The sequence below is a fragment of the Plectropomus leopardus genome, chromosome 11 (genome assembly GCF_026936395.1).
Source record: "Plectropomus leopardus strain MGB_pleo_1.0 chromosome 11, ASM2693639v1, whole genome shotgun sequence".
NCBI lineage: Eukaryota > Metazoa > Chordata > Actinopteri > Perciformes > Serranidae > Plectropomus > Plectropomus leopardus.
In genome coordinates, this window is record NC_142186.1 from 33,856,745 (window position 1) to 33,881,360 (window position 24,616).

Below are 24,616 nucleotides of genomic sequence, written 5' to 3' on the forward strand. Positions count from 1 at the left end.
CCTCCGCTATCTGTCACAATGCCTCCGTCACTCCACCTGCTGATGCTTCCACGTCTAAATCAGCCGCGGGCTTTTGTTGATGTGGCGGCGATGCATGCTGGGTGACTGCAGGCTGAGTGTGGCGGGAGCCGTGTCCAATGGTTGCCCGGGAACATGCAGCAACAGGCTGTAAATATCCCGCAGCTGGTGCTGGCAGAACACTCACAAGGTTGGGCCGCAAACCGAGCCTCGCCGGGTCAGATGAGGGAATTCAGCGGCCCACTTACACGCCAACTTTCCCTCCAACCCAACAGCCTCGACCCCAGCGGCGGTGCGGCGAGGCCCCAATGAGGAGCGAGCCCTTTAGCCCCCCCTCCTCCTCCTCCCCCGTAAACTCTGATTCATGCTCACACTGTACCTCCAGGCTGGCGAGTGGCGCGTGAACTCTGGCATTAATGCCTTCGTGATGACAGCGAGCCGTGGCGGTGTTTTAATACCAAGCAGATCCATACCGAAGAGTCCAGGGTCAGTTTGAAACCCGAGCGAAATGGTTTGATTTCTTTCTAATACACGACAAGAAGGCAAAGAGCAGCTTAAAAAAATATGGCCCAAAAAGTAGCCAAAAATGAGTTTAAAGCAGGCATGTCAAACTGGTCCACAGGGGGGCCGGTGTGGCTGCAGGTTTTTGTGCCAACCAACCAAGAGCACACAGTTTGACCAATCAACTGTCTGAAGACGGAGATCAGTTGATTAAATGAGTCAAGTCTGGTGTGCTGCTACTTGGTTGGAAACAAAACCTGCAGCCACACCGGCCCCCCTGTGGACCGGTTTGACATGCCTGGTTTAAAGGAACAAGAAAATTACCTGAAAGTTGTGATTCTCACAAATTTTGCAAATAAAAAGAAAAACGATATTTTTTTTGATAATTTTCCAATAAAATAACAAATTTTCAGTTAATTTTCTTGTCACCTTTTACTAATTTTCGGATCATTTTTTGCAAAGTCGCTTGTTGTCTTTTTTTCCCCCATTTTTTAAAAAGAAATCAGACCTATTTTTTTAGATCTTCACGGATTAAATAGCTTGAGCACATTACACAGTTCACCTTTTTGAATGAACTGGACATTCAAAAAACAACAACAACAAAAAAGTTATTTTTCTGCCTTAAAAAGATTCATTCAGGGTTCCTGAATCAAATATCTTAAAACCTAACTGCTATTAAAATGTCTGAAATAAATCTTTCAGAAGTCTTAAAAATGCTCAGACTTGGGAAATAGGATGTTATTTATCTTTTATTAATATTTTTGATATTACATTGTAACACTGATGATTACTGGTAAATGTATTGTTTATTTATTTATTTTTTGCAGCTTAAAGGGCAACTCCAACAAGTCAGACACTTTGATAAAGTGTGGGGGCTCAGAAGAGACATAGTTTTTGAAACTGAGGCAGCAGAGTTTGACTGATCCTGATATTTTTTGGACATTTTGACCGAAAACAGTCGTGTGTTATGAAAGTGTGAGAGCTGCATCGGTGCTTTTGTTTGTGTAGTTGTTGAGGCAGTGATGTTGAGAATCATGCAGAAGTGGATTTGGAAAATTGTCACATTGGCAGCGATCTTATCTTTTGTTATGGCATTCACAAGATAAAAACAAACCCAAAAAACGGCGCTCAGATAACCTGATGACATCACTCGCGGCTGTTTTATCAGATTTCAGGTTTCCCCTGAAACACTGAGTAATGTTACTTGTGGTTTTGCAGTCGAGCTGCACAGTATATTGTTTATTTTATCATCATCACAGTGTCAGCTTGAGCAATACACACATGGCAGAAGACTGCACTTCAAATGTGTCATCATTTATTGGTGTCTTTTGTGTCAAGTTTAAAGTTAGATTTGTTTAATGCGAGAACGTTAGAGAGAGGAACTTTTCACTTTGAAGTAATGTTGCATTTTGGCATCTAAGTACACTTTAATATCTGTTTACACAAGTGCTTTCAGTATTATGATATTTGGCTGTGCCAGAAGAGATGTCTTGGGTTTTTTTGTTGTGTTTTCTTCCACTTTTTCAAATTTATTTAATTTTATTTACTGAAGCAGGACAAAACAGGTGGATTTATATATAACAGACAAACAAAAGCAACATAGAAGAGGGAAGAAAAAATAAATAAATGAATAAATAAAATGATTAAAAACAAAGACAGCCAAGGCCTTGTGGTTTGGGATTTGTATAGTAAGGTGTGTAGGGTTGCTTTTGTGTGTGTGTGTGTGTGTGTGTGTGTGTGTGTGTGTGTGTGTGTGTGTGTGTGTGTGTGTGTGTGTGTGTGTTTGCAGATTATTTTCTCAATTAATTTTAAAAAAAAAGATAGCACAAGATGACGAATAAAGCTTGTCTTGTCTGAGTAACGGCCCAAAACCAGAACTGAAATCAGTGTCAGTTACTAAAAATGTCTAAATTAACTTTCTGCTGTCAGTGAGTTTACATTCACGCTGATCACCTGTTCTCGCTCTGATCTCGCTCGGCCGTCTTTGCTCACCGACACGTCATCTCGTGTCATCGCGTGACCGTCGACCTCAAACACCTGCTGATTTGATTTCGTGTGATTCCCGTTGCAGACAGCATCATTTGTCATCTTGTGTTCCGCCCGTCCCATCAGGCCCGTTTGAGCAAACGCTGAGTGATGAATGAATATTGGTAAAATATTGATCCGTGTAAACTTCAGACTGAGGGGCAGATCAGTCATTTTGATCGCCCCCCCTCAGAGGTCGCGTCTCCCGCAGCTCCACGCAGGCCCGCTGCCCGCCTCCTGAAACCTGAAGCCTTGAAGTCCTCTGCAGATCTCCAGCTAACTGACATCAGCATGTTTCATACATGAGGATATCATGATGTGTAACCTCTGATATTTGGTGGACGCTTTGATCCAAGCGCGCCTCAGAGCGCCGCGTGTATTTTTAGGAGTGACTGATGTGGCTGCAGCATTTATTCAATATCAAAACATCATTTCCTTTAGGCTGAATTATTGCATTTTTTTAAATGCATCAGTTCCTAAATAACTATCTGATAAAACCAACGTGTTTCCCTCAAGAGATCTTAAACATGAACAGTTGGAGGTTTCCATTGCCGACTCGCACGTAACTTAAGCGATATTTTGGAAATAGATTCGTTTTTTTCCCTCCAAATTGACGTGTTTCAATTAGATGTATTTTAGTTTGCGCCATTTGAGGATTAATGGAGCCCCGTCGAGTGAAGCAGCGCCGAGTATCAGAAATCTAAAGCATGAGGAGTTTGCCTCGATTCAGTCCCTTCACGATTTCGGGGGCTGTTTTTTGTGATCGTTTCTCATTTTGTGGCAGTTTTTCTAAAAAGTTGTGATCCAAGTTGCAATACTTTAAGGCTTTTTTTTTTTTTTAATCAAATTTCTTCAAAAGTTACAATTAAAAGGGATCACATCTAATATTGGTGTAAAATTAAACAAATATTTTAAAAAATGGCATTTGGTCAAAAGTTGTCTTTGTTTTATCAGTTAGAGCCAATCAGGAAGATTCAGAAACAGTGATGTCAGAAAGACTTCGATGGTCTGATATGTTTAAATTTGGGGTCTATAACCTCTTACAAATATTCTGCAGATGAAATGAGATTCAGAGTGAGCGCTGAACGGTGTGATTCAGCTGAGATTTCAGGCTTTTTAATTTTACAATTGTACAGGAATTAAAAATCTGTTAGCATTTATTGGCAGTAGTTTGAAAAAAAGTTAATAATTCCTCACATTTTTGGTTATTGAAGTTCTAGCCAAGAGCCAAAAATGCCAACTGCCACCTCAACATCCATGAACAACGGCCAGTGATTCATAGGGCAGCTTTTTGGAGGGTGCATTTTTCACAGAAATACTGCTGACTGCTGATTGTGTGCTTCAGTTCAGGGTCAGTATCAAGTTTTTGAAATCTGACATCATTAATAACACTTAACTTTAACAATAAACTGTTATTTGCAGGAAAGTTCACCTGTTATTTCCTTTGAGGTTCAAAGAGAGAATAAAATACTTTACTTTTTTACTTTTCTTAACTTCTTTACACCCCAACCAGAAATGTTCCCCCAAATTTGTGATAACTTTATCGATTATTTTTTGCAGCTTTTTTCACAGAATCTGGTCTGGATCTGTAGTTGTGTAATGATATTGGTGTATCTCTATATAAATATATATCACTTCAATCTTCCCATCCCTTTAAAATCACATGCATTCATCACAATTTGCGTGAGTTCATGCATATTATGTCGATGATGGTTCAGACTATTTTCATAAAATCTACAACATTTGCACTTTGCTCCATCCATTAACACTTGGAAACCTGAGCAAACTGGCTTAATTTCTTTTAAAAACACGGGAACAAGGTCACAGGCAACTTGGCAAGAAAGAAATTGCCCATAAAATTATCAAGAAATTCGCAAAACTTTGCAAAAAAAATTACCTGAAAATAAGTTAAAAAAGTAAAGTAAAACACAAAAAGAATACAAGAAATAACCTTAAGAAAGTGTTAAAAATGTATTTAAATTTTTTTCTGTAAAATCATTTTAAATATATAATTCTAAGAATTATAAATGTAGTTTTCCTGACATTTTATTTTGCAATTTACGGGACATCTCTTGCCAAGTTATGTTTTCCCTCATGTTTTCAGTCAAAGTCAAACCACTTTTTTGAGCTTTCAGAGATTTAAATGCTTGTGAAAGGCATCTGAAGGGAAACCCGATGTCGACCAGGTGTTACAGGGTTAACCCAAACAGCACCGGATGAGTTCAGGCAGTAATCACAGTTTGAGCGGGAGTGGATGGTGCAGTGGGGCTCTGCAGTGGTCAGCCCCGGCAGATGTTGGTGCTGAGGGAGAAGTGGCGAAGGATTTCTCAGCAGTCGTCTGGCACGGCGCCAGCAGCTGAGAACCATCTTCACCCCCCACCGCCATCGCCGCCACTGCCCCCCCTGCTGCTGACTGTTATCTCTGTGCTCCAGGCTTCTCTGCTGCCACTTAACACACCAGGGCAGTAAAGGATGGACATGCAGGAACACACACACACACACACACTACATGTGCACAAACAGATAACACACACTCAGGCCTGGCCAATATATTGATGCTTGAATATTGTATTAAAGTGTTATCATGTGGGTACACTGATAACTCTCCCCTAAAATCACTGAAAATGATTTTAGCATGATGAGGGCCTTTTTTGGTATTTGTCTGCCCTACATTAGAAGTTTTTAATCCTCTGAAACTTGACCAAATTTTCTCGATATTTTCTTGATTTCTTTCAAAAACACAGACAGACAGACAGACAACAGAAGAGACAACCAAAAAATGAGCAAATAGTTACTTGAGAATGGCCTGAAATAAGCAAAAAATCAAACAAATGCACAAAAAAACAACAACAAACAAACAGAAAAAAGGAAAAGGAAATGACCTGGAAAAAAAAGTGCTAAAATAAAATGATAAATATAATAAAAATAATTTTATATATATATATATATATATATATATATATATATTACTGCAACCTCATTTTAAATTTATAATTATAATGAATCTAGTTTTTCTAAATATATTCTTCTAGTTATCTGATAATTTTCTAAAACATTTTCTCAAAACAAAAATATTAATTATCATCCAAAAACTTGGCGATAATGTCCAGAAAACTGCATTTATAATTCTTATTACTAAATATTTAGAATAATGTTACAGAAGAAATACATAACTATTTTAATACTTTCTTAAGGTAATTTTTTGTTGTATTCTTGTTGTTTTTTTGTTTTTCTTTTACTTTTCTTATTTTTGGGTTGTTTTTTTAAAAATTTTTTTTACAAATTTCTTTGTAATTATTGGGGTGTTTCTGTTGCAGTCGCATGTCATCTTCCTCTCATTTTTTTGAAAGAAATTAAGCCAATTTGGTTAATGATGCAAATTTGTATAACTGTAGAAGCAGTTATTGCAGTCTAGTCCGGGGGGGGGGGGCGTGTGACAGAGTGGTGAAAGCCCCGCCCTGCACCAAAAACAGAAGCAAATAAATACAGAAAGCTTGAAAAAATATTTTTAATTCCAGTCTATTTCAGATTCTGTTCTGCTCTAATTATCTCCTGAATCTGACCCACATACTGTACTGTATCAGTCAGGCCTTGGTGCACACACACACACACACACACACACACACACACACACACACACACCGTCATCTGATTACATCACATCTCTCCTTGTAAAAGCCAGCAGAATGCCGCGTAGACTCAAATCACATCTAACCCAAACACAGCAGAGTCCCGCTGCATTTTGTGGCATGTGAGCGGCTTGTTTTCTGTGTCATGACTCAGTCGGCGCCCTGCAGCCGCTGACGCATACGGCTTGTGGCAGGAACATAGGTGGCGAAGTATCAGTAATATGGAGGGCAGTTTGAGCCTGGAGGACAGCGAGGCAGGTTGTCAGGAGGAAGGTCAGCGGTTCACAGACCTCGGCCGGCCGGGAAAATCTGTGTGACGTGCCCTTTAGCAAGTCACTTAACCCCTGATTGCCCAAGGGGAAGCTTCTCAATCTCCACTAGAGAACACACTGGCTGTACTGGGGAAGCTTCCAGCTGCTTCTGCGAAGCTTGTTGTTTCTGAAAAAGAAACATCCCCGTGTCAACTTTCTCTTCACGAATAAATGTCAAAAACTGTAATATTGCCCTCGCAGCTTGTGGCTTTCCACCCACATGGTTGGAATAGAAGCTTTGAAATGCTTAACGGCCGTAGCAACAGATGTCAGGGATAATGATGCGATGCAACATTTTCTAACTGTTCTTTTATGGACTAATCTTTGTTGTAGGCTTCCCCAAGGCTGTGACCTGATGTGCCCTCTCCAGAGCTTAGTGGACACATTTGTGCACTAATAGTGTTTCTGTTTCTTTTTCATACCGTCTCTAATGCACAGATAAGACACTTTATTTGGTTGCCTAGATTCTGTTTTTCTGCAGGTTTTATGCTTTTTATCCCTTTTAAATAATATCGCTTTTATCTTTCTGAAACAATGCACGGCTCTCAAACGGCAGTTCAGAAAGATTCTTTATGCCAGGGGCCACTTTTGCAAAACGACAGGAGGCCAGGAGCCAGTCGCAGCAGCCCCATACATGTTTCTAGGAATTTAGTACATTTCTGGTATTTTAGGTTGTTTCAAGGATTTAAGGATGTTATTAGGACTTCAATGTTTCTAACACATAATAAGGTTTAAGGACGTTTCTAAGACGATTGGAAGATGTTTCTCAAGATTCAGGACATTTCTCGGATTTTAGGACATTTTTCAGATTTCAGATCATTTCTAGGACTTTAGGAAGTTTTTGGATTTTAGGACATTTCTAGGGTTTTGCAGTTTTCAAGATGTTAGGACATCTCAAAGATTTTGGGACATTTCACAGATTTAAGGATGTTCCTAGGGCTTTAGGATATTAGCCTCTTAGCCTGGAGCTCTGTCGGGGGTTTTGGGGATTCTCCACTGGCACTTTTTTGATAAATAAGCTCTATTTTGGTGCTGTTTCATGCACTCTAGCACCTTATGTATACTGAAAGTGCAAAAACAATTCCCAGTGTCAATCACTTTTTGTGTATTGGCAATCAGAGAACATTTCTGGGGGCCACATGGCACCCTTATTGGGGCCAGATTTGGCTTTAAGTTGGGTATAACTGCTTTACAGAAACAGAAATTATGTGAGCTGGAGATTTTTAGTAGTTTGCTAAAATTGTGCATGAAAGCGCGTCTCGCCTTTAGACAGGGAAGAAGCATCACAGAGCTTTATGAAGAAAGAGTTGCCCAGTTTTATCCTCGGGGATGATACAGTTTTCATCAAATGTTGACGGCTGAAATATTCCAGCATCTGTACTCAGAGACTGTAAATTGAGTGGATGCAGCAGCTGCGCTGGAAACATTTGTTTCCTTTAAAGCTCTGAATTCTTTTACCCCAGTGTGTTTGCATTTATGTCCATATTCCCAGACTGTTTGCTGAGAGCTTGTCATTGGCCCCTTGTGAAACAAACGTTTTTTAGGTGGTCCCCAGGGTACTAATCTGGGTCTGCTGTAGATTCCTAATTATCAGCAATAATCTTTTCATTGTCCAGAGCCTCTCTGTGGCTGTGGCCTGCTCAGCCAGGCAGCAGACACACTCCAGGCCCTCTACTTCCCATGTGAGAGCAGAGATTCGGCCTGACATCAGACATGGGAAGCGAGCTCCAGCAGCATGAAGGGTAAAAGGTCGAGTCTTGACCACCCCGGGCAGATAAAGCAGCCTTTTCATGTGTTATCAGCCCACAGCCTAAAGACAAATCCCTCAGCGCGCTGCCTTTGAACTTCACTGCAACTAGAGCGAGTCCCCCGTTCGCTCGCTCGGTGGCTAACGAAGGCTGCGAGAGAGCTCGTACTCACTTCTTTATTATTTAGCAAAATGTCACCAACACCTCCAACACCCGAATGAGTAAGAATGAAAGAACAACATATTGGAAACACAAACTCTTTCTGAGAAGTGCACTAATGACCCACATGGAATTTAATACCTTTTACTGATCTGTCTTATTAAATCTGTCTCACTTAACCCTTTGACACTTGGACGGACATCAGTTTTCTTGTGCTGCATTCAGACGCCTTTCACAGTATTTACACCTTTAAAACCTGAGAAAAAAGTTTCATACACTTCAAAAGCATGGAAAAAGGCAATAAGAGGAAACTGATAAAAAGTGACAAAGGAGGGTTTTTTTTTAAAGGAGATTGAGAGAGAAATATTAGAAAAATGGAAAAATGTGTCATAAATAAATATTTACGATTATTATAAATATATATTCAAAATACGTTACAAAATAAATAAATGTTTTAATTTGTAGCACTTTCTGGTATTTTTTACTTTCGTTTTTGTGCTTATTTTCAGGTAATAAAGTAAATTTGCTCATTTCTTTCCTCCCGTGTTTTCTAAATAAATGAAGCCAAAATACCGTTTTCTGGACACAGTTTTTTTTCTTTTCTTTTCTTTTTTTAATAAAACAGATTTTGGGGGAATTGACCTGTCACCCTTTACTCATTTCTCATGATATTTCTTTCCAAGTTTGTCATTGGCTTTTCCCCCATGTTTTCAAAAGAAATCAAACCAATTTGTGTTCAGGTTCAACGCTTGTGAAAGGTATTTAAACGCAGCACGAGAAAACTGGTGTTGATACAGGTTTCAAAGGGTTAAAAGGGAAGAGATGGAAGTAGAGATGCAAAGGAGTCATGCAGGGTTTAGAAAACGATTGTGCTGAGGGGGCCGGGAAGCAGATATGAGAAAGATGTTGTCAGTGGTTTGTACACTCAGTTCCTGCAGCTCGCTGTAGATTTTCCGTGTGGAGAGCAGCTCTCCTCCATCAGTGCATAATTCATAAGCAACTCATCGCCAAAGCAAAGCCAATTGCATCCACTGTAAGCGAGCGAGCGAGCGTGCAGCGCAGCGCCCGCAGCAGCACAAAAGGAATGTCAGTCTCATGACAGACTATTTCACATTCTTTGTTTGATAAGAATGGATGTAACTAGAGGGCGTCTTTCTGCTGCCGCTCTCCCAGGTAGAGGGAATGCAAACAATGCTGGAGAGCTGGTGTGGCGTCTGCACTCACGCCTTCCCCCGATGCTCCAGTTCTGTAACGTTGCCACTTTGCTCCCACTGTCGTCTGTGTGTGTGTGTCTGTGTGTGTGTGCGTGCTGCGCTGTGTACACAGTCTGTATGTATATATAGCGTGCTATTTTTAAAGCTGAACCACAAATAGTAGAAACGGGGCCTAAAACAGTCCTCGCCTGTGTTGCCGTTCCCGGGCTGCTGCTGCCTTCTTCATTCATGAGTTTGCATGAATTTGCAGAAACACTTTCTCTCTCTCTGCTCTGGCCTTTAGAAATTTGAATTTTATAATGTCCCTGTTCTGCGTTTTCTGATCAGGCGTCGCATCGCAGACCACCCTTATTTCATGGTTAGTTAGAGGCACAGCTGAATTAGACGTGCCTTTTTGAACTCTTCATCTTCCTATGTGTGGCGCGGAATCAGGTCAGCGTGCACTTTGGGTAATAAAGCATAATGTTATTACTGAACACAAAGCGAGCAGCGTGTCGTTAGACTCATCGGTGGGAATTTGCCGGCTCATAAATGCTAGTTCATACCTGCTGTACTGACATGACAGAAATCTTACCTGAGTAGAAAAAAATGCTTTTCAGTTTCAGTGTTTTCAGATGTTTTTTGTGGTTCAATAAATTCCATCCGTGAACTTTCAAACCGCCGCTTTTATTTGGAGTGAAACAATAATGTAAGCGAATGATTCAGTTAAGGAGCGTTTCAAAGTTTGTAAAACTATTATTCCTACAGTGGCAGGTTTCTACACATCAGTCAACTCTGACTATAAAATGAAAGGAGGTTTTTCTGCCTTTTCTTCTTTACTAATTAACAGTTTGCAGCTGTTGACTGAGAAAAATATAATGTCAAAGGCTACCGTGGACAGCTACGGCAACTTTTATAGAGGAACGTTTTCTTGCATGTAACTCAACGCACAACGCACATGACGCTGTGAGTCAATCAACACATTAGGATTTGTCAGTATCATAATACGATACGATGCTTATGACTACATGCACACTATAACACACTTTAGTGTGCTCATAATTCCTTAGACATTGGCACTCATAACCATGAGTGCTTCTAACTATGATTATACAGCACTATAGAGGCATTATAGTGCATTATAAGTATGTTCATAATGCCTTATAATGCATTATTGACATTAACTTCTCAGAAACCAAAATATTAATAAGAAAGCTGTTTCCTGTGGGGAAACAGCACAGATCCGGATTTGGAAACAGGAAATATGTGGAATCCGCAGACTCGGTGGCTGCTCTCTGCCTTCGATCGGGGAATCACATTCGGCATGTCAGGCAGCCCCGGCCGGGGCAGCCGGTTGCCGCGGGCGACCAGCAGATCAGTGATGTGGCGGTGATGCCTCTAATGAAGCTGACACAGCACAGCCTCCCTCCTCGCGGGCCCCTGAAGGCCTCCCGGCCCCCCTCCCCCCTCCGTGTTTCAGCCCAGTGTGCTTCTGATGTGACGGCGGCTCAGATGCAGCGCCGCATCGTTTATTCTCTGGTTGAATCTGAAGGGTCGAGGCAGATCGAGTGTTTGTGGGAGCTAAAGTGGGTCAGAGTCCACAAACAAAGCCCCTGTCCCCCGTTTCTGTCTCTGAGTCTGATGAATGCCTCTGTGTTTTTCAGGAGCGGCCCAGCTGAGGTGAAGGGGAGGGCAGCGGATCCCAGTTTAGCCTGAGTGAGGAGGACCTGCCCTGAGAATCAGGACCATGATCTGAAGAGGGCGCCGCGCTCCGAACCCCGCTCTTCCTCTCCTCCTCCTTCTCCCTGTTTTTTTTCTCTTTTTTTGTTTTTGTTTTGTTTTGGATAAATCTTCGGGGTGACGGCCTCCCTGTCCGGCTGCTTCCGACAGCGTGCACGGAGAGGACAAACTGAAAGAGACATTTAAGGAGGACGACATACAGCGACCTCTGACCTCGCCACTTCCCCCTGCTCCTCCCACCGCCACACCGGAAACATGGGGAGGAAAAAGATTCAGATCCAGAGGATCACGGACGAACGCAACAGACAGGTGAGCGCCGACTCAAGACGCCACAAACATTTGAATTTGTCATAACTGTCTGATTTAATTCACCTCACTGATCAATAACCTGATCAAAGACGAGACATTAACCCTTTAACAACCAACACAGCTCAACACAAACACATCCGCATGACACTGCTGCTAACCGTTATTTTAACCGCCCCAATGTCCTCAAATGAGATGATAATTAAGTTCCAGTGTCTTCAAACGAGGCGATAAGTCCCCATGTCCTCAAACGAGATGAAAATAAAGTCCCAATGTCCATAACGTCCCAATGTCCTCAAACAAAATGATAATAAAGTCCCAGTGTCCTCAAACAAAATGGTAATAAAGTCCAAATGCCCTCAAACGAGACAATATTAAAGTCAGAATGTCCTCAAAGGAGGCAATGATAAAGTCTCAATGTCCTTAAAGTCCTAATGTCCTCAAACGAGACAATATTAAAGTCAGAATTTCCTCAAAGGAGGCAATGATAAAGTCTCAATGTCCTTAAAGTCCTAATGTCCTTAAATGAGATGATAATAAAGTCCCAATGTCCTCAAATGAGATGATAATAAAGTACCAGTGTCCCTGAAGTCCCAGTGTCCTCAAACAGATGATAATTAAGTTCCAGTGTCTTCAAACGAGATGTTAATAAAGTCCTAATGTCCTCAAACAAGGCGATAAGTCCCCATGTCCTCAAACGAGATGAAAATAAAGTTCCAATGTCCTTAAAGTCTTAATGTCCTCAAACAGGGCAATAATTAAGTCCCAGTGTCCTTGAGTGTGTAGTTCTGACAGTCTTAGCTTGTCAGTGTTCCTAAAATTGGTCAAATTTTTCGGCTAATTCAAACTGCAAATGTTATTAAGCGCAAATAAACACGTTTTGTACCTTGCGCCTCATAGTCATATTACAATATAATTATAATAATTGTAATTAGATTTTTCTGGACATTTCTCACTCTTGTCTTTTTTATAATATCTAATACTCCGTCCACCTAATTTTCAGGTAATATTCTTGTCACCTTCAACTTTTTGTTTTCTGTTTTTTCTGCAATTTGCAGGACAATTTGCCCCACATTTTCGATGAAAATCGAACCAATTTTCTCAGGATTTAGGTATAAATGCATGTGAAAAGCGGGCACAGAAACACTGATGTGGATCCAGGCTGTTCTGGCAGGTTCTCTGAAAGTCTCTTAAACTGTCCTGTCCTTACAGAGCTCCGCTTCATGTCTCACACCTTAAAAACAGTCCAAAAGACAAACACTGCTGTCACTGTTATTTCTTGGCCTTCATTCGGCTGATTTATTGTCACTTAGAGACAAAATCAGAAATCAGAAAAGGGAAATTTGTCTGTCTAACATGAGGTCAAAAGAGGATCAACTGGTTTGGATTATTGCGTAACTAAACTCTCCTTTCCTAAGAAACTAAATTCCACTGTGGCAACAGAAAACTCAGATTCCCACAGGGATCCTCTCCGCTCTCACATGTAGCACGATGGCTGCTCTGCAGAGCCGCAACACAACAATATAACGGCATCGAGTTTTATGAGGCTCATATGACTCCGCTAAGCAATCATGTTTTTTTTTCAGACCCCTACTCCTCCCTCCCCCCGGTGAAAAAGAGCAAAAAACGTCTGATATTCCCCCGAAAAATAACAGCCTCAGTCCCTCCGGTTACATCAGTGGCATTGTCAGAGAGGATGAAAGGGTAAATGATCCATCTAAAATGAGTCAACTGGTAAATGGGCTTCGCTCCATTGAGCAGATTGAGTAATGGATTTGACGTGCCCACCTTCAAAAGCAGCGAGAGAAGAAAAACAAGACGGAGAGAGAGAGAGAAACAAGGTGGCGGGCTGACTGAGACCCGAGCAGTGTGAGAGCGAGCCGGCCTCGAGGGTTTGGAAAAATCATCCTCGCTTTTCTCCTCATCAATCTGAGCAGGTTGCATTTCCATAAAGGAGAGCAAACGGCGCCTACAGGGGGTCAGCAGAGTACGATGGCGTGTTATTCATCAGTGCACAATCGGACGTAAAGGAGGAGGCGGGGCTGTCTCTGGTCGGGCAGGTTGTGGTTAATGGAGCCAACGTTTGTATCGGGTGTTTGTCAATAAGGTGATGAACTCTGTGGAAATACACGGCCGTTATGTCACAATCAGCGATCACTCATTGGTCGACGGATTATCGGCCTGAGCGATTATCGGGCCCGATATTTGGCTGAATATGTTTATCTGCATTTTATTTTTAGGATCGGCGATAAAATTAATAATTGAAAAAGTGTGCGTGTTACACTCAACCAGCAGCAAGGAAGAGAGTCTGCAATACATGCAAACAAAGTATAGTACAAAAGTATAAGAAATAAATACTATGTACTTCATTGGAAAAACAGTATGGGTCGACCCTCATCGTTGACCTCCGTCAGCGATTAACAAGCAGCGAATAGTTTCTTACTCGCTGCAGCAAAGCGAGCGGGCTGATGTTGTTCTGACGCCATTATTGAACCCAAAGTGCGCTCAGCATTTACATTTCACAGTTTGTTCTCTGCTTATCGGATACTTTTCATCCCGAGCACTTTACACAGTGAAATATGATTCACAGCGAGTCTGCAGCGTTTGAAGTGGAACACGGTATTAAGCCGCAGAAGAAATGAGTGCTTTCTACACGCTTGCTCTGTGTTGCTTCAGCTAATGAACAGTGCAGCTCCTGAAAGGAAATCAAATGAATTTTTGGAGTACATGCAGCCCGTCACCCTCCTACGTGTTGATTCAGAGATGCTGCCATAAGCTCCACAAAATAAACAGCGTTCAGAGTGTGGGCCCCGGCTGGAAACATGACAGCTTCTCAAATACCACGATTCTTACCGACACAAAGAAACACCAAGCAGAACAGTGAGCAGGAAAGATTTGGATTCATCTGATGTTTTTTTTTTTACCTTCCTTAGCAGTGTTTGTTACAGCAAAGATAACAGTTAACTTTTCACACTGTGAACCATCTAGCTGGAAGAGGAAAACAGTTTCACCTCCAAAACCACAAATCCATCAATCGATTCAATGCCAAGTAAAAGCTGTACAACACTGATACTCAACTTACGGCCCACGGGCCAAATCTGGCCCCTGACAGAATGCCATGTGGACCCCCCAACTATTTGCTAATTCACAATAAAGATAAAGTGATTGAGACTGAATTGTTTTTGTCCTTTTAGTATCTATGTGGTGCCAGAGTGCATAAAACAGCATCAAAATAGAGCTTGTTGATCAAAAAAAGAGCCAGAGGAGGATCCCCACACCCCCGACAGAGGTCCTGGCTAACACACTAATGTCCTAAAATCCTAAAAATGTCTCAGAATCCAACAAATTTGAGAAAATCTTCAAAATGTCTTAAAACCCTATAAATTTCCCAAAATGCTAGAAATGTCCTAAAATCCCACAAATGTCCTAAAATCTGAGAAATGTCCAAAAGTCCCAGAAATGTCCTCAATTCCTAGAAATTTCCAAAAATCCTAAAAGTGTCTGTAGATCCTAGAAAAATCCATAAATCCTCAAAATTTCCTAAAATCCTCAAAACACCCATAAGTCCTAGAAATGTCCTCCAATTGTAGAAACTTCCTAAAATCTTAGAAACATCTTAAATTCCTAGAAACATGAATGGGGCTGCTGCGATTGGCCCCTGGCCTCCTTTCATTTTGGAAAAGTGGGCCCCGGGCAGAGCAGGTGGAGGATCCGTGCTGTGGAACATGCGGCTCATAGAGAAGTTCCTCACATGTAGTTTCAGAGAGCGAGGAACCGATTCAGGTGTCAAAAGTCTCGTTCATGTTCTGCACAGACGATGTGAGCTGACAGACTGAAACTCTCCGAGATTAAATCATCAGTACAAAAGATGTTTCTTTCACCGTGAAGTCAAAGGTACAAGGCTGCGTACATAAAAACATCGAGAGAGAGAAGTCCAGTGTGACTCCCAGGAGCGTCTCACAAGTTAGAAATATGTTTTGCCTTCGATAACATCGACCTGAAGTGAAAAGGTTCAAACACAGCAAACCGACATCAAAGAACTGCCGACTGTTACGTCCCACGTTTCCTGTCTCGGCCAGAGAGCCGCACATGAACACAATTCGCCGACGGCCGACCAGCACGTACGTTCTGCACCTGCGTGCGGTCATCTGTAATCGCCTTTCTAAAAGGGAAACAGGACGAGCGCCATGATGCTATTAAGCAGTTTTCCACTTTTTTTAAACTTTCTTTTCTTTGTATTTTTATGTATTTATCTATTCATTAATGTATTTATTTATTTATTTATCTACTTACTTATTTTTAGGCAATTTTCTTTAAAAAAATTTTTACTAATTTTTTGCTATTTTTTTGGGTCATTTCCTCTTTTGTAGCCTTGCCTTGCTTTTTTCATTTATTATTTGTTTATTTGTTTGTTATTGTATTTATTTTAACTTATTTTCAGGTCATTTTCTTGTACATTTTACCCATTTCTTGCTTTTTTTTGGGTCATTTCATAGCTTTCTTTCATAGCTTATTGCTCGTTTCCCATGTTTATGAAAATAAAAATAAAAACAAGCTGATTTGCTCAGGTCTCAAAGGGTTAGAGAGGTAGAAGAGAGTTCATTTTTCAGATTGAAAAGTAAGTTTTCACCCGTGATTATTGCTCTCCTCTTCACTGTCGTTCTCAAACCGAAACCGAAGCGTGCTGACGATCAGCTTCTCGTCTGAACTGTGTGAGCGAGACTGTAAGCCGGCGAATGAAAGGGAGGTTTGAGCTACAGGAAACAGAAAGAGGAGGTTGCGGTTGTCAGTGGTGGTTTCCTCATCCATCTGCCACACAACCACAACCTCGCCAAGACACACACACACACACACACACACACACACACACACACACACACATACACAAATGAAAGTGCTCGCCCCCTTCCTTTCTTTCTTCCTCTCTTCACTGACGATGTCTTATTCTTCAGTTGCCATTGGTTACCTGGCAATTCTCTTCTCAATGTCAATTACCTCCAGCGAGCTTCTGCTTTGTGGCAAACAGGAGGATCGAAACTGAGACCCAGAGTCGCTCCCCCGCTGCCCACTTTCTCTAAGAATAGAAAAAGGAGTTGTTTTTTTTTAATGGGGATGTTTGTTTTGGGCGCTGGCGGGCGACCTTCTAATTTGTTAGGAGAGCGGTTGTTGTTGTTTGCGGTGGCTTGTCTCTCCATCACCAGCCGCTCTCGTCATCCTGCACGGGCGTAATTTCCTCCCTTTCCAACGTCGCCACATAATTCATCTGCTCGTTCTGCGAGAGAGGGAGGAGGAGGAGGAGGAGGAGGGGGGAGATATGTAGATAGGCAGAGAGATAAAGATGAGGGGGGGCGAGGGAGGTAAGATGATGGTAGCAGTGTGTGATGAGGTGGGAAATGGGGGGCGGAGGGGAGGCAGGAGGGGAGTCGGTTGCCCATGGATACGACCCCGATATAATTTGATTTGTGGCAGCAGGAAGCAATGAGTGAGCGCGAAAGGAGGGAGGGGGGGAGGATGTGGAAAAAGAGAGGAAGAGAAAACGAGGGCGAGAAAATAAAGAGACGAGAGAGAAGGAGGGATGAGGGAGGCTTCAAGATGTCGGCGGGAAAAGGAGAGAGAGAGATGGAGTGATTGTGAGACAGAGAGATGGAGAGATTGGCGTTCTCACACGGCTGCTTCTCCAGCTTTCATCCTCGATGTCTCTATCTTATCTCTGCCCCTCGATCTGCTCCTCTCTCTCTTTCCTTATTCAATTCATTTCAATTACTCTGAGTTCAGACCTGCTGCAGGCGGAGCAGCCGCACAGAGACAGTCTGTATCCGAGCAGGTGAACCGGCGAGCTCTGCTCATCGTTTTAATATCAGCGGATGGTTATGCATCGTTCTGCACGCAGTAATTTTAAAGTCTAATTATTATGAATAAACAGAGACCTCAGACCTCTAAACTCTGTTCACTTTTAGGGTCCATCTGCTGTTTGCTTCTTCTTAAAACAAGAGGTCGACATATTATCTGCCTGAGCAGTTATCAAGGCCAATATTTGGCATTTTGCCGATTATCTTTATCCACATTTTATTTTAATGATCACCAATAAAATTAGTTAGAAAAAGTGTGTGTATTACAGTCAACCAACAGAAGGGAAAGCAGTCTGCAAGACATGCAAACAAAGTGTCAGCATGGAGGAAACGTTTACTTTGTAAAACCTCAGGAGATATTTTTATTTATTCATTTTTAATTGACATTTTCACTGAACTTTATAAAAAGAACATTTCAGGGAATTTGTTGTATTTGATGGTAAAAGTTTCAGTTTTGATCAAACATTTGCTAAAGCCAATTAAACAAAGTTTTTTGCTGGAGTTTGGTGTATTCCAAATTTCGACAAATATTTTCATTCTTATTATAAATATATATCGGTTCCAAATATCAATTATCGGTCTCATTACTGCTAACAATTGGTATTTGTCGACCTCTACATAAAACAAATGAAGAAAATTATTGACTCGCCAGGTAAAGGGGTCATCACTGAAAACATACTTTCAGTGATGTAACTACAGCTGTTGTAAGCCGTTTTTACACTGCCTGTTCAAGGCGGGAATATTATGCCGCCTCACCGCTCTGTCACAGACGGGGAGACAGAGGGGCCATTTAAATGGGGATGGTTCTTGCATGAAATATTTAACTTTTGTTGCGGTTTGGCCTTTGGTTCACATGACAACGGTGTTTTGGGGGCCTGACAACTTTTGAAACCGGGTTCCAGATTGTAATCTTTTGAAAGATGGCGAAAGAGGTGCCCCAACCAGCTCCTGTCGCTCGCCTTGAAAGCGCTGCAGTGAGCGAAGAACACCGACCAACTTCTGTCGCCATGTAAACTGGCAATGTGTGGATCCCGTGAGAACGTTGACGTCACGGCAGAACTTCACACATACGCATGATATTCTTTTTTTTAAAAAAAGAAAAAGCAATGGAAAGACTTTTCTTTTAGTGACGTCGTTTTCTTCTAAATGTGGCTGTAGTCTCTCAAGAAAACTTAAACTGCTGCAAAGTGTCAGCCTGCTGGATTTTATGCTGGTGAAAGAGGCGTCCCATCTGATTACAGCAACGTTTTGAGCTGAACTTTCTTTCTATTTTTTCCTGTCGCTTGCTTTTAAAACGCTGCAGTGAGCGAAGACAGCTGATTCATGAAGCAGAAATGAAGAATTATCTATATAATTTGTTTTTATTTCACCACAAAAACCTAGCCTGTAAGACTCTCGTGGCACCGTTAGTACATATGTAAACTTCGTATTATTTCAGTCACAGTCAGACTGCTTTTTATTAATGCAACACACATGCGGCTTTATTTACTTTCCCAGAACGTGTCAAAATGACAAATGACAGTTCAGTCAGTTTGCATCAAATCAAACCGTTTTAAGCTCGTACACCCGGCCTGCAAAACCGCAAATCGACCCAACTCTACACAGCTGTGTGAGCCTTTACATGCCATGCTGTCACTCGTGGGCGTGGCCTAAATAGCGTCATGCTCTCTGCCCCCTTTAACAACCTCAGATACTTCCAGCCTCCATCTGTGCACTCTCGTTCTCTTTGCATCCGCTCCATATCAGACAGCAGATATTGTATCTGCACCTGAAGCGTCTCCTCCTCTCCGTGTCTTAATCTTTCTCTCCCTCTGTGTGTGTTTGTGTTTGTGAGATCCTGTGTGTGTTTAATCCAAACAAAGCCAAATCTCCCTGGATTGTAAATACCAGTTGGTTAGAGCAGGAAAGCGCTTCCAAAGCCAACCAGGAGACAACAAGGGAGCCTGTGCTTCAGCAACACTCCCAGTCCTGATCCGCCTGTTCACAACTGAGGGGGTGCGCACAAGTGTGTGTGTGTGTGTGTGTGTGTGTGTGTGTGTGTGTGTGTGTGTGTGCGTGAGTGAGGAAGAGAGAGAAATAACGTGTGACAGAAGGAGAGTGTGGAAAAGAGAGTGTGTGGCATAGAGAGAGAGAGAGAGCATGGAAAAGAGCATAACAGAGTGTGAAAACGATGAGGAGAACGAGTGTGACGAGAGGAAAAAGGCTGTGTGTGTGCTTGTGTGTGTGTTTGCGAAATCCAAACGCAGTACTTGAAAGAGAGCACGTTCAGACACTCTGTCTAGAGGTCTGTTTCCTAAAGCACGCGGCACTTTCGTCCACTTTCTGTCCTGAGAGTCCGTGCTGCACACCATCAGCCTGAATCCTCCACGATGAAAAAGTGATTTAAAAAGCTCAAGTTATTTGTCTTTAATCCGGGATCATCTCAAGTTTAGCTTTAAAGGAGCATTTCAACATTAAGGGAAATATGCTTTTTAGCTACTTGCAAAAAAATGAGATTGAGAAGCTCCCAGAACACAACCACATAACTGCAACTCATCACTGTTACTCTCTTACAATAAAGATAGAATAAATAAAGATATAAACTGACAGTTAGTGATGGACCGTTGATTTAGCCTTTGGATGGAGCCAGGCGAGCTGTTTTCTCGTGTATCTAGTCTTTGTGCTAAGCTAACTGTGTTCAGGCTTCATCTTCATATTCATCAGAGAGACATTTTCTCTTTTATAGCTCTTTGCAAGAAAGTCAGACTGTTTCTTTAAATCCAGCCTGCTCCTGTTAAACTGTGGCTTGACTTTTGCAGATTATTTATTTATTTATTTACCAAAATGAACCTATTATTTATTGTGTTTCCAGCAACAAGACACTTTTATTATCGCAGATTTTTTGTTATTATTTTTTAAAAATTATTAAAATTATATATAGTTCCAAAATTGTGCTTATTTGGAAATATATTAAATACAAAACAAATTGACAAAATGTACACCTCTCAGACCCTCAAAAAATTAAGATAATTATAGTATGGCACGTTGAAAAATGGCCTAAGAGGTCAACATTTTAAATGTCGAAAAATGTGGTATAGTATGTCGAAAATGCCATACCATAGCATGTTTAATAAACGGTCCAAAAAAATCGTTCCAAATGTCAAAGAAAAATTCATAGTATACTATGTCAGAAATGCCATTGTATAAAGTTTATATCTTGCAGCATAAAGTCAGTATGTGTGTGTGTGTGTGTGTGTGTGTGTGTGTGTGTGTGTGTGTGTGTGTGTATGTGTGTGTATGTGTATATATGTATAGAGTATGTATGTATAGAGAGAGAGAGAGAGGCAACAGCAGTGCTGCTTCTTCTCTTCTTCTTTGGTTGTTTGGTCGTAGCTACAGCAGGAGCTGTCCTGAAGCTGATAAAGGCAGTTTTGTTTTGAGACGCTTTAATCAAAGTTTCTGTTGCGCATCATGACTTTTGTATGATATTGTGGTGATCTGATCACAGCAGCAGAGAGAGATGTCACAGACAAGGCGTGCAGGGTGTGAGCAGCTTCAGTACAAACACAGAGCGCGCCGTCACACACAGATCTGCAGAGAACAGAAACAGTTGGCGTCTCTGCCGGTGAGAGCGAGCCAGGCGTGTTTGTGAGGAGGCTTAATGTCTGATTTAAGAGGCTGTTTGTTTTGGACTGAGCCGACGTGGTTTAGGTTGAATTTGGAGAGAAAAGAAAGATAGTTATCAGTCTGTGCGTTCTGTAAATGTTTGTAAATGGTGAACGATTTCCGTTTGGTTAATGCTCACACGCTGTACACGCAGACCTGTCAGAAAAAGCTCTGACAGTAAATATGTGTAGGTTTGCACGTCCCTGAGCGTCTGTGCCGGATCTGTGCCCACATCAGCAAACATCCAGGGCGAAGGGGCGGCTGCAAGGCATGCTTTTCTTAACCCTTTAACACCTGGATTGATATTGCAATCATTTGAATCACTGACAACTTTTTTTTTTTTAATTTCAAAAACACAGGAAAAAAAGACTTTTCCTGCAAATTGAAAAAAAAAATAGCAAAAGGTGACCAACAAATGATATGAAATTAGCTGGGTGAATTATTTGGTATTATTTAAAAAAAAATGAGAAAAATTGGAAAATCCAGAAAACAAGATTTATTTATTTCTCAGTTGTTAAAGTTATGTTAGAGATAAAAAAAATAGAAACATGTTATTTATTTAATTTATGAAGTCCTTTTTTGGGGGTACTTTTCTTCTTTTTTTGTTTGTTATTTTCCACTAAATTTATTATAACTTTTTACTAATTTATTGCTAATTTTTGGGCCCTCCCATGTTTTTGAAAGAAATTAAGCCATCTAAAACAAAATGCTTAAAGTGTGAAGTTAATTCCTCTTTACCACAGTTCAGATTCTTTTAATTTAAAAATATTCTTGTCATTGGCACCGACAGTGTGAAACTTGACAGGCTGAGGCAGATTTCTGCATTAAAACATAACATTTGTTTTAGGAAAATATGGATTTTAACCAGATTTTTTGTGGTGTTTTATATAATTTAATACGGATTAAGAATTGAACATTTACCTTTCCTACCTCCCCCCCTCCTCACCAGGTGACGTTCACCAAGCGGAAGTTCGGTCTGATGAAGAAGGCGTACGAGCTGAGCGTCCTGTGCGACTGCGAGATCGCCCTCATCATCTTCAACCACTCCAACAAGCTGTTCCAGTACGCCAGCACCGACATGGACAAGGTCCTGCTCAAGTACACCGAGTACAACGAGCCGCACGAGAGCCGGACCAACGCCGACATCATCGAGGTAAAGCGTGGGAGGAGGAGGGGGCAGAAATTTCCTCTATAGAAATGGTTTATGTGTTTTTCTGTTTTTTCCTTTTTTTCTTTTTAATCTTATAACATTAAAACAATAGACACAAGATGCACCATATAACACATCACTAACCATCAATATGCCACAAATAAATGCCACAAAACACGTAAAAAAACCCCAAAAAAAACGAAACAGAGACAAAGACAATTTTACGAAAGAAGAAAACAAACAAAAACTCAGGTATCCTGAGATCCGTCCTCCGAACATGATCTTGATGTATTTCATTTTGCCATGATGCACTCTAACCTAAAATAATGTTAAATAATGTTAAAAAAAACAGAGAAAATTAGTTTTAGTCAAACTTGACAAAATCGTTCAAAGGTTTAAAATACTTATGAAAGGCGTCTGAAAGCAGCACGAAAGTGACAGGAGAAAAAAAAATCTGTCATAAAAGCAAATTACACATTTTTTTAAAAAGTCAGAATATTCGGTTAAGAGTTAAAAAAAAAAAAAAAAAAAAGCAGGAAATGATGATTGTCGTCCCGTGTGGTCCAGTTCAGTTCGGGGTGGTGGAGTCCAGTTTCTCCCAGTATTGTTTATGGCTGGACTCTGGCTCGCTGCCTGCTGTCCTGCAGGGAGGGCAGAGGTAGGGACAGCTGGGCCTCCCCCCTCCTCCCCCCTCCACCCCTCTGCCATCGACCCGTTGTCACCCAGAGACTCAACAACAAAAACAACAACAACAACAAGCCAACAGAGGAGCCTGCAATCTCGCTTCATGTCTTAACTCAGTCGCCAGAGGAACTTTTACCGTTGTACATTTTTGCAAAAACACAAATATGTTACATTTTTATGTCTCATTTGTATCCAAAATGACAAAATATATGAGCTACAATACTTCCTGGTTTTACAGTCTCTGGCTATAATAAATGTTGTCATTTTGGCATTTTTATTTTGGCGAGCCCACGAATTTGGAAGGCATGTCTACTAATAAAAAAAATGCCAGGATTTTTTTCTGAGAAAAAAAAAATTATCATTTTATAGAAAAAAATCAATAAATGCTAAAGAAAAAAATTTTGCCATATATTAAAGAGAGGAAAAATACAACTTTTTTAAAAATAACCAAAAACTAAAAAACTAAAATTCACCTTTTCAGACAGAAGAGGAGCCTGTCGAGCTGCAGAGAAATGTTTGCTCATTTGCATATTGAGTAGCGAGGAGGTCAGCGATGAGGTCAAGGTGTGAGGCCAAACGTTTAGTTCCGTTTTTATGTTTTTGTAATAGGAGCACATTTATTTCTAACATGGTCCTCCCCTGTGGGAGAAAGCTTCTGCGGAGCTCCAGCACGCAGCGCGTTCTCATGCCTTGCTGACCCTTTTATTCATAACGGCCCTCTCATGAATTGAACACGAGGCTGTTGGGATTGATTCAGCCAGCCGTGCACGCTGCACTGCAGCACTTAGGCTTCATATGGAGCGTCGAGTCCGCGCTGCATCTCGCTCGCTTCGAATGTTTTTCTCGCTTGTTTTTGCTCGCTTTCAGCGCTGCAGCAGTTCATGATCGGTCAACCGCTGTCAACATGGAGTCACTGCCACAGATTTATTATCCTGCCCAACGGGTTAAAGTCATACTCCAACAAAAATACAGCGGAGGAGGAAAAGTTTCCAAAATGAGAGAGCTGGCTTTTAATTACATTTAGGCCATAAAAAACCGGAGTCACCAAGTATTTGTCAACACTGAGGGCTGGGGCGTTTCTAGAATTTTAGGACATTTGGGATATAGCCTGGACCTCTGCAGGGCCCTCTGGTTACCATGACATGTTTTCTTGAAAAAAAAGATGTGATTTTTTTTTTCTTTATTTTGATTTTTTTTTGTTTTGAAATTTTCAATAATTTTGAATTGTTTTGGTTGATTTTTTTTTTTCTCTAAAAAGTTTTGCCAAATTTTTTCTTTCTTTAAAAAATTGAGAATTTTCTTTCCTTTGAAGTTTTTGGTGTTTTTTTTTCTAAACTTGGTATTTCTTCGCCCTGAAAAACATGTGGCTTTTTTTTTCTTTTTCTTTTTTTCTTTGAGAGACATTGATTTTTATTTTTTCTTTAAAAATTCTTGGCATTTTTTTTTCTTTGAAAGTTTTTAGTTATTTGTTTTTCTTGTTATTTATTAAAGCCAGAGACTGTAAATACAGAAAGTATTGTAGCTCATATACTATGTCACTTCAGAAATGCTGATATCAGACATATGTAACGTACAAATGTAGCGTATTTGTGGTTTGCAGAAAAACATTTTCTTCTGGCGACTGAGCTGAGACATCAATCAAACGCTGCAGTATCATA

At 41.0% G+C, this 24,616-nt stretch overlaps 1 protein-coding gene across 11 annotated transcripts in view; it reads left to right on the top strand.

Moving 5' to 3' along the window:
* The window catches only part of mef2d (myocyte enhancer factor 2d), a 121,152-nt gene that overhangs the window by 40,270 nt on the left and 56,266 nt on the right, over positions 1 to 24,616 (top strand). For all 11 annotated transcript variants that reach the window (XM_088084680.1, XM_042489858.2, XM_088084682.1 and 8 more), the window contains exons 2-3: positions 11,249 to 11,633; positions 22,074 to 22,277. In XM_088084680.1, coding sequence (XP_087940806.1) covers positions 11,580 to 11,633; positions 22,074 to 22,277 — 258 coding nt within the window. In that variant the 5' untranslated portion in view covers positions 11,249 to 11,579. The remainder of the gene's footprint in view (positions 1 to 11,248; positions 11,634 to 22,073; positions 22,278 to 24,616) is intronic.